The sequence below is a fragment of the Thalassophryne amazonica genome, chromosome 7, assembly GCF_902500255.1.
Source record: "Thalassophryne amazonica chromosome 7, fThaAma1.1, whole genome shotgun sequence".
NCBI lineage: Eukaryota > Metazoa > Chordata > Actinopteri > Batrachoidiformes > Batrachoididae > Thalassophryne > Thalassophryne amazonica.
The window spans coordinates 47,270,723-47,284,680 of NC_047109.1; the positions used below are offsets into that span (position 1 = coordinate 47,270,723).

The 13,958-nt window shown below is 40.6% G+C and overlaps 1 protein-coding gene across 1 annotated transcript in view; it reads right to left on the minus strand.

Annotated features, from left to right (window-relative positions):
- Positions 1-13,958, minus strand: part of myom3 (myomesin 3) — a 362,966-nt gene that overhangs the window by 65,778 nt on the left and 283,230 nt on the right. The window contains exon 19 of the mRNA XM_034174111.1: positions 13,296-13,422. Coding sequence (XP_034030002.1) covers positions 13,296-13,422 — 127 coding nt within the window. The remainder of the gene's footprint in view (positions 1-13,295; positions 13,423-13,958) is intronic.

Here is a 13,958-nt window from a genome sequence, read left to right on the forward strand (position 1 = left end):
GGTGAGAACAGTCATAGTCAACCCACAGACCTGCTCCAAAGACCTACAACATGATCTTGCTGCAGATAGTGTCTCTATGCATCGTTCAACTATACAGCGCACTTTGCACAAGCAGATGCTGGATGAGAGAGTAATGTACAGGAAGCTTTTTCTGCTTACACGCCACAAACAGAGTCGCTTGAGGCATGCTGAAGCACATTTGGACAATCCAGCTTCATTTTGGAATAAGATGCTGTGGACTGATGAAACTAAAATTGAGTTATTTGGACATAACAAGGGGCGGTATGCATGGCTGAAAAAGAACGCAGCATTCCAAGAAAAAACACTTGCTACCTACAGTAAAATTTGGAGGTGGTTCCATCATGCTGTTTGGCTGTGTGGCCAGTGAAGGTACTGGGAATCTTGTTAAAGTTGAGGGTCACATGGATTCCAGTCAATATCAGCAGCTTCTTGAGAACAATGAGCAAGAATCAGTGACAAAGTTGAAGTTGCGCCAGGGCTGGATTTTTTTTTTTCAAGTCAAACACTGCTCAAAATCTACTCGCCATTCATGCAAAGGAACAAGTACAATGTTCTGGAATGGCCATCTCAGTCCGCAGACCTGAATATTATTGAAAATCTGTGGTGTGATGTTAAGCGGGCTGTCCATGGTCGGAAACCAACAAACCTGAGATGTTTTGTAAAGAATGGTCCAAAATACCTTCAACCAAAATCCAGACTCTCATTGGAAGCAATAGGAAGTGTTTAGAGGCTGTCATTTCTACAAAAGGAGGATCTACTAAATATTGATGTATTTTTTCTGTTAGGGTGCCCATATTTATGCACCTGCCTAATTTTGTTTATATAATTATTCCACGCTTTCTGTAAATCCTATAAAAAAATATCAGTGTGTTCATCTGCTATATGATATATTTAACTGAAATTTCTGATCCAGACAACCAATGATTTATAAAGGAAAATTATGAAAATGATCAGGGGTGCCCAAACTTTTACATACAACTGCACTAATCAATCAATCAAAAAAAAAAGAAAAAAAAAAGAGCCATGATCGGGCCAAATTCTGATGACTTCAATTGGCTCAAGACGTCCCTACGAAGGACCCTGCTGTGTGCAGAGTTTAGTCAAATTGCTTTAAAATGTAATCAGTTACTAAATAAAAATTACATGGCCATTTTTGAAAATAGTAACATAATCCCACAGATTACAAAGTAAGTAATGTAATAAGAATGCTTTTGGATTATTTTGAACTCAATTATTGAAAATGAACCACATCTTACTAAAAAAAAAAAAAATAGACACCACTACATTCGTTCAATTAAAATGAACCCTGCATATTTTACTTAAGGCTCACGAGGGAGCTGTAACCTGTCTCAGTGGTCATTGGATGAGAGGTGGGGTCCACCCTGGACAGGCAACCAGTTCATCTCACTGCCACATACAGAGACAGACAAACGGTCACATTCTCACTCACACCTACAGTCACTACGTCACCTAACCTACATGTCTGTGGAAGTAGGAAGACGGAGCACCCAGAGAGAATACACACACATGGCTTGGTGGTTAGCACTGATGCTTCATAGCAAGAAGGTTGTGGGATTGCTTTCTTCTTTTTTTGTGTGGAGTTTGCTTGTTCTCCCTGTGTCTGTGTGGGTTTCCTCCATGTGCTTTGATTTCTTCCCACAATCAAAAACATGCTTATTTAGGGTCTGCTCCTTCCTGCCCCTGACCAAGTCAGCATCTCCATATCTGGCGTTGGTCCACGGATGCTGGATTTCAGCTGCACGCTGCCGAGTGGTTCCATCGTGTCTAACTGTAATATGGATGGGTTAAATGCAGAGGACAAATATCGTTGTGTGTATGTGTGTATGTACAATGACAATAAAGGCCCTTCTTCTTCCTCAAACATGGGGAGAACATGCAAACTCCATACAGAAAGGACCAAAGCAAAACAAAGTATCTCAAAACATATCTCTTTCAATCTGAAAATTATGTCTTTTTCTCTAAGCAAATTACAACCCAAATTCCAATGAAGTTGGGACATTGTGTAAAATAAAAATAAAAACAGAATACAATGATTGGCAAATCCTCAACCTATATTCAATTGAATATGAGGTCTGTTAGAAAAGTATCGGACCTTTTTATTTTTTTCAAAAACCATATGGATTTGAATCACGTGTAATTGCATCAGCCAAGCTTGAACCTTCGTGCGCATGCGTGAGTTTTTTCACGCCTGTCGGTTGCGTCATTCGCCTGTGAGCAGGCTTTGTGTGAGCAGTGGTCCACCCCTCTCGTTGGATTTTTATTGCGAATAAATGTCTGAACGAGTTGGAGCTTTGCGGCATCAATTTTTTTTCCAGAAACTGTGAGAGACCTCCAGGTGGACCTCCGCTCCTCTTTCCATGACAAAAACTCCTGTAACAGTGGAATGTGCCTTTCATTTCTAAACTGGACGCTGTCTTGTTCCGGCATGTCGTCTGACTAGCACAGGAATTGTGAAAAGACGTGGACATCAGCACTTTTTCGGCACATTGAGACAGATGTGCGGAGGAGTTCCGCGCGTCGCGGTGGAGCCGCATGGTGCAAAGCAACGCCGTGATGAAGCCTCACAGGACATGTTGGGGCATGTCCAGCTCATGCTCAATTTCTCGGATAATCACACGACTGAAAAGCAACCGACAGCCGTCTGAAATCCATCTGAAAGCCATCCTGTGAGACCAACATGGAGGTGGTTTTGTGCCGTGTAATGAACTGTTCCGTGGCGCGTCCATCCGCTTTTCTTTCCAGGAAAAAAACTCCTGTAACAGTGGAATGTGCCGAAAAAGTGCTGATGTCCATGCCTTCTGCCTTTTTGTGAAAATCAGACGACGTCCCGGATCAACAAAGCCTTCACGTTGGAAATGATCTGGTTGTTTCAGTGGGGTGTGAGCCTGTCAATCGGCGCTGGGAGCAGTTGTGGGCCGTCCTTAAAGCAGCAGTAACACTCCTTAATCTGTGTAATCCCCACAAAATCGTCCCTGAAAGCCATATTAATTTTCCGAACGGTGTCCACCTGGAGGTCTCTCACAGTTTCTGGAAAAAAATTGATGCAGCAAAGCTCCAAATCTTTCAGACATTTATTCGCAATAAAATTCCGATGAGAGGGGTGGACCACTGCTCACACAAAGCCTGCTCACAGGTGAATGATGCAACCGACAGGCGTGAAAAAACTCACGCATGCGCACGAAGGTTCAAGCTTGGCTGATGCAATCACATGTGATTCAAATCCATATGGTTTTCGCAAAAAATAAAAAGGGCCATCCATCCATCCATCCATCCATTTTCTTCCGCTTTAGCCGGAGTCGGGTCGCGGGGGCAGCAGCTCAAGCAAAGCCGCCCAGACCTCCCAATCCACACACACCTCCCCCAGCTCCTCCGGGGGAACCCCAAGGCGTTCCCAAGCTAGCCGAGAGATGTAATCCTTCCAGCGTGTCCTGGATCTTCCCCAGGGCCTCCTCCCAATGGAACGTGCCCAGAAGACCTCTCCAGCGAGGCGTCCAGGGGGCATCCGGAAAAGATGCCCGAGCCACCTCAACTGACTCCTTTCGACGTGGAGGAGCAGCGGCTCGACTCCGAGCTCCTCCCGAGTGACCAAGCTCCTCACCCTATCTCTAAGGGAGCGCCCAGCCACCCTGCGGAGGAAACTCATCTCGGCCGCTTGTACCCGCGATCTCATTTTTTCGGTCATGAGCCAAATCTCATGACCATAGGTGAGGATCGGAACGTAGATCGATTGGTAAATCGAGAGCTTTGCCCCCCTACTCAGCTCTCTCTTCACCACGACGGTCCGATACAGCGACCACATCACTGCAGATGCTGCACCGATCCATCTATCGATCTCACGCTCCATCTGTCCCTCACTCGTGAATAAGACCCCAAGATACTTAAACTACTCCACTTGAGGCAAGGACACTCCACCGACCTGAAGAGGGCAAAGCACCTTTTTCTGGTCGAGAACCATGGCCTCGGATTTGGAGGTGCTGATTTTCATCCCAGATGCCTCACACTCGGCTGCAAACCGCGCCAGTGCACGCTGAAGGTCCTGATTTGACGACAGACCTCGTATTTAGTATTTTATCATTTGCTTTTATAGGCCCCTCATACCTGAACAAAATCACAATTCCTAATTGTGAGAGAAATCATGGTCTTTATTCGAGGCTTTGGTATGGTACGCATGTGATCAGTCAGCGAAGCAACGGTACAAACAGGGTCCGGCAGATACGCAGTCATGGACGAGCAGGGTTCAGTGGCACAAGCAAACACAGACATCTGGGAGAGAGGCATAGTCGAGGAGTACAGAGCAGAAATTGGAGCACGGCAAGGCAAAAATCAGGACTGTGAACGGACGCTGAAAAGTGTACAAAAGACGACAGTCTGGCAGGGAACTGTGAGACTGTGAGGGTTTAAATGCTGGTGGACTAATCAGGGTGTGAAACGAGGAACAGGTGATGTTAACGAGGTGCACGTGTGGAGCAGTCTAGAAAGGGGGCATGGCTAGCGGACAAAGATTAAACACAGTGCAAGATAGAGAGGAAGGAGTGATGTAAGGAATAAAGATACTAGGGCAGGTGCAGGGAGTGTGAGTGAATCAAAACACAAAGCAGACAGAGCAAAGTGAGAGACAAAGACATGAGGCAGGTGCAATGATGTGAAGTGAGAGCATAATCAGATGGGCGTGAGGAAATACAGGGAACTATGAACTCAGCTAAATAGAATACTACTATGAACAGGAACTTAGGATCAGGCATGGACATGAGAACTAACCAGAATAAATGAGAAATAAACACTAAAGTAAAACTACACCGGAACTGACTAGGAAACAAGTGGTTAAACAAACAACAGAAAAACAAACAAACAAACAAAACAACAAAATCCGACATGACCGCGTAACTGATAACACAAACGAGAAAATAAACCAGTGATAAACTAATGATCAATAATACAAACACAAACTGGCTGGAGAAAACTAGAAAGATGGCTAAAGTATACAGTAACAAAGAAACAAGGTGACAGAGCAAAACCAATGAGAACAGCAAAAATAAACAGATGATAACTAAATGATAAACAATGAAAACCGGCAGAACAAACTAGACTAGAACTGAACTGTGGCTGAAGTAAAACAAGAGACAAAGAAACAAAGTGGCAATGTACAATAGAACCTAGGATAAACACATGAAGAAAATAAACAACTAATAAAACAAAGCAGGAGCAAAAGGTGGACAAAAGAAAGGGGAAAAACAGAACCAACATCATGATCAGGGCCGAGCATGACATCATGGTCATGTTTGTGTGCAAACTCATGTTCTGTGACTATGAAACTCACTATTTATAATCTGCACCTCTGTGGTTGACTCTGTGGTTTCTGCTTGTCGAAAAACTTGCATTTCTTTTGTTGTTCAGTATACATTAAGACTCGCCTAAACCATCACCTAAACTAATACAGTCTCAGAAGAGGGCAGCCACTGAACTGGGGCACAACCAATGTGCTACTTGAAAGCAACACAATTAGTCTTAAAAAACAACAAGCCAGACTGTTGGTTGAAGATTGACCTCTAGTGACTACATAAGCAGAGATTTCGCTATTATTTAATGCGCTAATAGCACTGAATATACTGCAGAAGGTTCCATAATTTTAAGATTAACATATTTTCATCATCCACATGTAATCAAGTAATTTTTTACAATGTAACTACAACCTGATTCCACATTTTTTAATCTGGTCTGAATAGAGTGTGGTGTTTTTTTTTTTACAGTGTGATTACCTCATCTGGATTAAAAAAAGCAATCTTGATCTGACTGGACTGAACCTACAAGTCTCTCTCATGATGAAATGAAGCAAAAGTAAGAGTAAAGTCAAAGTAGAGCAGTGACTTTGCTTAATCTACCCCTTTAGATGTCATGCCCACATGTGGTAGTTAATTTGCTTAATGATTTTTGGTAATTTTTAAATTATTAATGACACAGAGGAAAGCTCATTTGCCAAGATTAATGAGCTGCTCTTTAAATGTGACATGTGGGAGAGAGGTTCTCTCCATTTTCAATATTAATATCATAAGAAGCAGACAGAAGTCGGGCTGGCACTGCTGGGTACGACTGCCTACTGAGAGACCGCGGATCACAATGGCTGTGTGTGTGTGTGTGTTTGTATGACTCATCCAGTGTGTGTTTGTGATAATAATGTCCACTTCATGTAACACTTTCCTGATTCCTGAAGCCAAAATGATTTTTCTCCTGCCATCTCTCAGTGAGGTCAGAGCACATTTCCAGACATGGTGTCACTATGACTGCTAAAAGATTCTTGCTGGCTGAAGGACACATCAGCAGAACCAGCAGAGGCAATATTACACAACAAGTCACATATAATGATTTCTGTTTCCTCCTGCTATGCAATTACTGACACTCCAATACAGGAAAACATGAAGGAAAAATACAAACAAACAAACAAACAAACAAACAAACAAAAAACCCTGCGATATGCTATTATTTCTCCTATGGTACAAACATCTGATCTCTTCCTGCTGACCACTACTTTAATGGTATGAAATATTTATAGGCACCTTTTTGTCTGCTTCTGCATTTTGACACATCCTTTGTTGCAGAATGACAGGTTCTCTTTAATGGTTTCACTTAAATTACCCAATCTGGGGCGACTAAAATGGCACTAAAAGATACAGAGTCCTATGTTGAAAAATCAGTTTGTTATCCTGTTTAACTCCCTTCTTACGGTGCTTCTACATTTAATCACAGACATTTATGAACATTATTAACACGCCAAAACAACAGCTGAACACTGATCAGTTATGTTATTATGAACATTAATAATTCTGCATCTGGTGCGGAACACCTACTTTATTAATGCTGGAACAGATCAGCTTGTTTTATTCAGTGATGTTGGAAGGGTTGCGTATTTAGAGTGATAATTCACTGATAAACAATTAACTAGCATTGACAAAGTAATGTGTCATGAGTAACCTCTTATGGTTTTCCTTACCAAAAAGTAGTACATGCAAGTATGTTTCAAGTATACTTCCAGTTTACTTTTTATATACTTATCAGTACTATTTTTTGTTAAGGGTTCATTGCAGTCTCATATATACATTATATATATAATTCAGAATTTCATCTTCAGTAGTGCATAATTTTATGGATACAACCACATCTGCACTTTTATTATCATCATGTGACCCATGTAATGTAATATAATATAGCCTTTATTGTCACTGTACATATATACAATGAAATTTGTCCTCTGCATTTAACCCATCCTAATTACAGTTAGACACAATCCAACCACTCGGGAGCAGTGGCCAGTCAGAGTCCAGCAACCGGGGACCAACTCTGGATGTATAGATGCTGCCTTAGTCAGGGGCAGAGAAAATAAGCATGTTTGTTTTGATTGTGGGAGGAAACCAAAGCACTCGGAGGAAACCCACACAGACACAGGGAGAACATGCAGACTCCACATAGAAAGGCTGGGAAGTGATCCCACAACCTTCGTGCTGTGAGGCATCAGTGCTAACCACTAAGTCACTGCGTCGCCGGTAATGTGACGACAAGGATGTTTTGCATTTTGTATCTCATGTTATCAGTGTTGCCACAGTTACTTTGAAAAAATAATTACTGATTACTCCTTGACAAAGTAACTTAGTTACTTTACTGATTACTCAATTTTAAAAGTATGTAAGTTAGATTACTAGTTACTATATTAGTTACTTTCAGCAGCTGTTGACAACACCTTCTTGCCACCGCAAGATGAAAATAACCCATTTTGCCAACACTCACTTTATAGCCACCCTTTCTTGACTTCAGTGAACATAAATGCTTTTTCTAGAAAAAATAAAGACATTTTTCTTGACCTTATATTTAACTAATGACAGCACTGCAATGGTAAAATTGTTTATAAATTTAACCTTTAAATTCTAACATTTAAATTCTTTCTAAACATTTTAGTTGTTGAAATTGTTATTATTATTATTATTATTATTATTATTATTATTATTAGTAGTAGTAGTAGTAGTAGTATTATTAATAGCATGAAAAAATGTGTTCAAAAGTGGACCTTTAATCTAGGGCTGTTATGATGAGCCACCTCCCCCCCAGCCCACGTTCTCTTCCCGCATGGATTCACCCCTGGCTTGCTGTTTGAGCAGAAGAATGGATAACATTTATTTATGCAGAAAACACGATCAGACTGACAGGTAAGAGTTTTATTACCGTTTTTTTTTTTTTTTTTTTACGTCAAGTCGTCCTCAGAAAGAGAAAAAGCAAAAAAATGTCTTTATACCATGGTCAGTAAGAATTCCATGTCTAACTGGCGTGCATTATTTTCATGTATACGCACACGTAGTTCAGCGAGTTAATATTTTTATATTTTTGGCCAAAATAAAATGTTTGAGGAATGGGAAGAGGAGGAGAGCAAACAAGAAGAACAGCAAAAGCAACGGCATAAAGATTTAACATTGGATGAACTGGACAAGATTGAAGACGGGAAAGAAGAAGAGAACACGATAAAAGTTAACTTAACTTTGAAGTTAAAGTTAAGTTAACTGTGTGGGACCATGGTACTTCGCGGAGTAACACCACTCCGCTTCGCATCATGGTGTTTTAGACTTCGCGTCGTGCATTCAAACTGTATAATGCACGGCTTCGAGTTGTTTAATTGTTACTTGTAAAATTACAACTCTGAGCATCACCGCGCTTTGAGAAAGAACTGTTTTTCAACTCCGAGCTGCTGAGCTCATTGACTACCAGATTCTTGCATTGCATCCTGATCGTGAAGCTTCCATGACCTTGACCTGGTCTTTCCTGCCGCTTCCATGCGCTTTGACGTCTGAGCTCTCTGTAGCTCATTCCAAGGTAATCAGGTCAACGCTAATTTCTGTATTCAAGCTTGCTGATGTTTTTTTTGTGTTTTCAGACATTCTCCTGCGTGGCTTCCTTGTCGCAGACGTTCCTGGCTCCCACGCCACTTTCTGCACGACGTCACTTTGGAACTCTCTGGCTCTCAGCTACAGAGTACGTAGCTCTGCCACGCGTTAGTTAAGTTCCTTCATGTTCTGTGAGATCCCGTTCTCACCCTGCCCCTGTTTGTGACTGTGCATGACTAAGAACTGTTTCCAAGAACTGGCTCCTTGAACTGTTCCAAGAACTAGTACCAAGAACTATTTCCAAATCCTGCTTAATTGGAAATGCATCACAAGACGTGCAGCACCTGACCTTTGACCTCTGAACATATTCATGAACTGTGAATGATTCCTGAACAGCAAACCTTATTTCCTAGACTGTGAATATTATTTCCAGAACTGTGAACATTCCTGTTTTAAGCATTCAGTGAACTGTCTGTCTGTCTTAATGTAAATAAATATATTTTCGTTCACAACCAGTTCTGTTCCTTGGTCCCAGCATTTGAGTTCATCATCTGTACCGGTCTGGTGCCGTCTGGACCTCTAACCATAACAGTGCGATACTGTTTGTATTTCTTCATAATTCTATAAATAAAGTCCAAGACATATTCAGTGACTTGGAAATGAATCTACGGACTTGTTTGAGGAAAACTGACAATAAAACTGATCATTTAGAGGGATTATACCAAAGTGGCCCATTACTTATGCAACCCATCATCTTGGTTTTAATATTTTTAATTCATTTATATCAGGTTATAGAGATTTGCTTTCAGTTTGAGTTTAAGGAAGATAAGTTCAGAATTTTTTATTTTTTTTAATTTTTTTCTATTTTAAATGACATAAACAAATTAAAATGTGTGAAATACCAAGTGTTCTAATACTTTTGTAGGGCGTTGTAGTAAGTCACCTCAAAGTGCTATACACGTCAGATCTTGCTAAAATTGTGTTATTTTACAGAAAGAAACCTCAAGCAGACCATCTGCTACGGCCTTTTTAACTAGATGGAACAGAAAGCACAAAACAAGGCTGACAGAACAGGCAACAGTCTATAACAGAAACTATAGGTGAGACAACCAAATATAACTCATAGGACCATATACTGATGTGTACAGCACAAGTCCATTTGGGGCTTTTCTGCATTATATTTGTGACCGTATTTAAAGCAAGACAACATATGATTTGCTCTTGGGGTAATTCTTTTAAACACAGTCATAAAAACCACTGTGGTGTGAGCTGCCTCAGCAGAACAATTTGGGTGTGCTCAGCTTGGCGCAGAAGATACACTATTCAAATGTTGGAACTTATTCTTCAATATATATAATTTTTTCTCTGTACTACTCTGGAGCTCTGCTTAGGCCACAGATGGAAACAAATATTTGCAGAGCGTTCACTCTCTTTCTTCACTGCATGGAACGAACTACTGGGGCAAACACCATAATGCTTTTGCTGTAATTCTGTGGTTATCTTATAATGTACATACGCATTATGTTGTTGCATTTATGATCGAGCAGAATTGGACCACATCATCGTGTCGTGTATGGCCATGCTTAGGGCCCCTTCACACATAGTATAAATGTGGCTGAATTGCGCACGAAGCAGGAATTGTATGCAATACATGTAAAACTGGAGCTGCATCTAACGCCTCATACACCTGTTGCTACAATTATTTGCACACACCAGCAGCTGAAAGACAGAGTGTGCCCTGTGAGAGCCCATTCGATCCCTCTCACAGCAGGTGTCGGCCAAATTCCAGGTGACACACACGAACATCTAACACCACTCGCTTGGCACTTAGAAAATGTGGTGCCATTCATGCTGTTAACACAAAAACAGTCAGCAGACGATCACTTTCGAGCTGGATGTGAAATTTGTCTAAGTGTGGCTTTGCAAAAAGCAACACACATATGGCCTGCATATGTATCACACGTGTGCGTGTCGCAGTGGGATCGTTCACCCCTGCCCGTCGGCTCGATGTTTTTGTGGTACGAGCTGTTCTGCCATGATTCACCATGATTTGTACTTATTCGTACTATGTGTGTAGGGGCTATAACAAATGTGCAAACATCACCTCAAATTATTGACCAGCAAAACTTTGATCAAAACTGACCTAGTTTGCTTGTGATTATAAATTAGCAATTTGTCAAGTTCAATAACACAGCCAGACATTCAGCAAGCGCATCAGCGACATTGCAATGAAGCAAAAGTGATGACTTACAGGTCCAACAGCAAAAAGGCCAGATCATTTGTTAGAAGATGGAATGCTCCAGCTTGCAACTCTTGCAAATATTCTTACCATTGCACTCTAAGCATTACTTGTATACAAAATAATGCATATTAGGGTGTCGACTGTAAACATGCATGTGGACAGGCAATTTAACAACTGTGCAACACTGATTGACTACCAACAAAAACAGAACAGAGTAAGGTACTGATTGAGAGAGTCTCTGTCACCTACACAGACAGCGCTGAGAGGCACCAATTAGAACTAAAGGGAATCAGACAAACTGGCTGCTGTGGCACCATTTCTGGTGCACATCCCGTAGACACTACTGCAGCTCCATGATGGTGCCAGAACTGAGCTGTTCCATAATGTATACGCTGGCATGTACCGCATCCAAAAGCTCGATTTTCCACATCTATACGAAAACATGCAGCTTCTGTTTTCCAGCTCTCTCCATTCTGGAGACAAGTGTTGAAAAACTATATTTTTGAAGGGGTCTGAGTGCTTCATTTGGGATGTAAGGTTAGTAAAACCAGTCTCCCACTGCAGATTTTTGGGCCTGATTCACATCCTCATTCCAAAAAGGAAGGACTTACACTACTTTTATTCCCACAATACACTGCTGAAGGTTGCACAATCCTTTGCATTTGGCTGAAATTGGACTTTCTTATGACCACGATTAGATTAATATTCTACATGACAAATTTGATCAGACCAATCACAGCCAAATATTCAGATTAACATGAAAGTATAAGCACAGTCAACTGGGAAAGGGGACAAGATTATATTTTAATATTCATAGCTTGTGATGTTGCCAGTGAGGGTGAGGGAGAAGATGAGATGAAATAGCGATTATAAAAAGTAAGTAGAAAATAAAAAAATAACCCAAGAAGAAGAGCCTTTGGGCATTTTTCAACAGTTTAGCGAATATTTAAACAAACTGTACAGCAATTATTTTTATATATCTTAAAGCAGCTCTAGAGAGTACCTTTGAATTTAAAACTTTATCAAACAGAGTGTGAAAAAGACTTCATTCTTATGAAATTTTGGACAATGTGGAAAACAATGCATTTATAAAACAGATTTTTTTTTTTTAAAGAGGATGATGTTGTTAATACTCAGTCTAAATCAGTTGTTTAGTCCATAAAATGTCAGAAATTGGTGAAAAATTTCAGTGTTTCCCAAAGTCAGAAATGACATCCTCAGATGTCTTGTTTTGTCCACAATCCAAAGATATTTAGATTATTGTCAGATAGGAAGAAAGAAAGTAGTAAAGAAATCACAAAAATATTCACATTTCAGAAGCTGGAATCAAAGAATTTGGATGTAAAAGATGAGACCGTGAATGTAGTTGGCAATTAATTTGGCAGTCAATTCATCATTGCAGCTCTATTCTACACCTTTTCAGAAATCTTACTGTATGTAGGGCACCAGGGATCTGATAAACACATTAAAATATGTAGCCAAAAACACACCACAATCACAAATCACTCAGACATTGACATCTGTGACATATCCAACCCAATCTCACGCCAGTTTGTGATGGCATCACGGAAAGTGATTTTGTCACAAAAATGTAACACATTTCGCAACATATCATGAAAGTATTTTGCGATGGTATCACAAAATGTTGGGTGTGTTGGGGTTACGGTTATGGTTGGCATAACAAATAAAAGAGGTGGGAGTAAGTCACTGTGAAGTCATCAATCTGCAAGTCCCAAGTCAACTCTCAAGTGAGCTTGCAAACAACTGGTGGTCATTATGACTTGAGACTTGACTTGGGACTTGCTGATTCATGATTTGAGAGTGACTTGATGGTGACTTACTACCAGCTCTGATAAATAACGACTGAAAGTTGACCGTGTCACAAAAATGTGATGCATTTTGTGATGTATCATGAAAAACAAACAAACAAACAAACAAACAAACACGAGACTGTGCTGGACATACCAAAGGCAATTTTTAAATAAGCTGTTTCAAGCCCAAATTTTGCTTATAGCATGACGTTTCTAGATGTATAGTAAATTTTAAGACTTAAGGATCTTCAACATGTAACTCCAAACTATACATAACTGCAACAGACTAAAAACTGTTTTGCACAATGAAGACGTGTGTTAACGTGTGTTATTTTTCACCTGGTTCTGGCATCGTCCATTTCTCACACAGGAAAGCATCACTAGCCTCAGAGGGTTTCCCAACTCCAACCATATTGGCTGCAAACACTCGAAACTCATAGTAGTGCCCAGTCGTCAGGTTGCAGACCTACGAAAAAGCAGACCACACAAAAAATAAAGTCATGTAGCTTGATAAGTATCAGTTTACTGGAGGATTCTGCCCTGCTCTAAAAAAAGTGGGTTCAGTTTGCAGAATAACTAGGTCAAATGGGGTGTAGGTGTACTTTTACACTCACACTGAATGGAGCAACATTTTACCAGGGACGGCATTTTTGCAGACCCTTGAGAGACTTTACCTTTGGGATTCAGGGAGATGATTCATCTTTATTGATCTGTTCATTGATCTTTCTATTTGCAGCCACTTAGGCTTTAAGCCCCCTATGGCCTCTTGCAAACAATTATCCTGCTGCTCTTATTAGTCCTCTTCTAGCATCTAACCATAGGGAGCTTATTTTATGGTAAAAATAAATCCACCCCCACACAGCACAACCCATTCATTAGCTGTAGAGCCAACTATAACCACATTTAGGCGGAAAGACAGCCTTCTTGCAGCTTCGAATATAGTAGTATGGAGGAACACAAAAGCATAAAAACTGTATAATTTTCATCCACTAGATGGCAAAG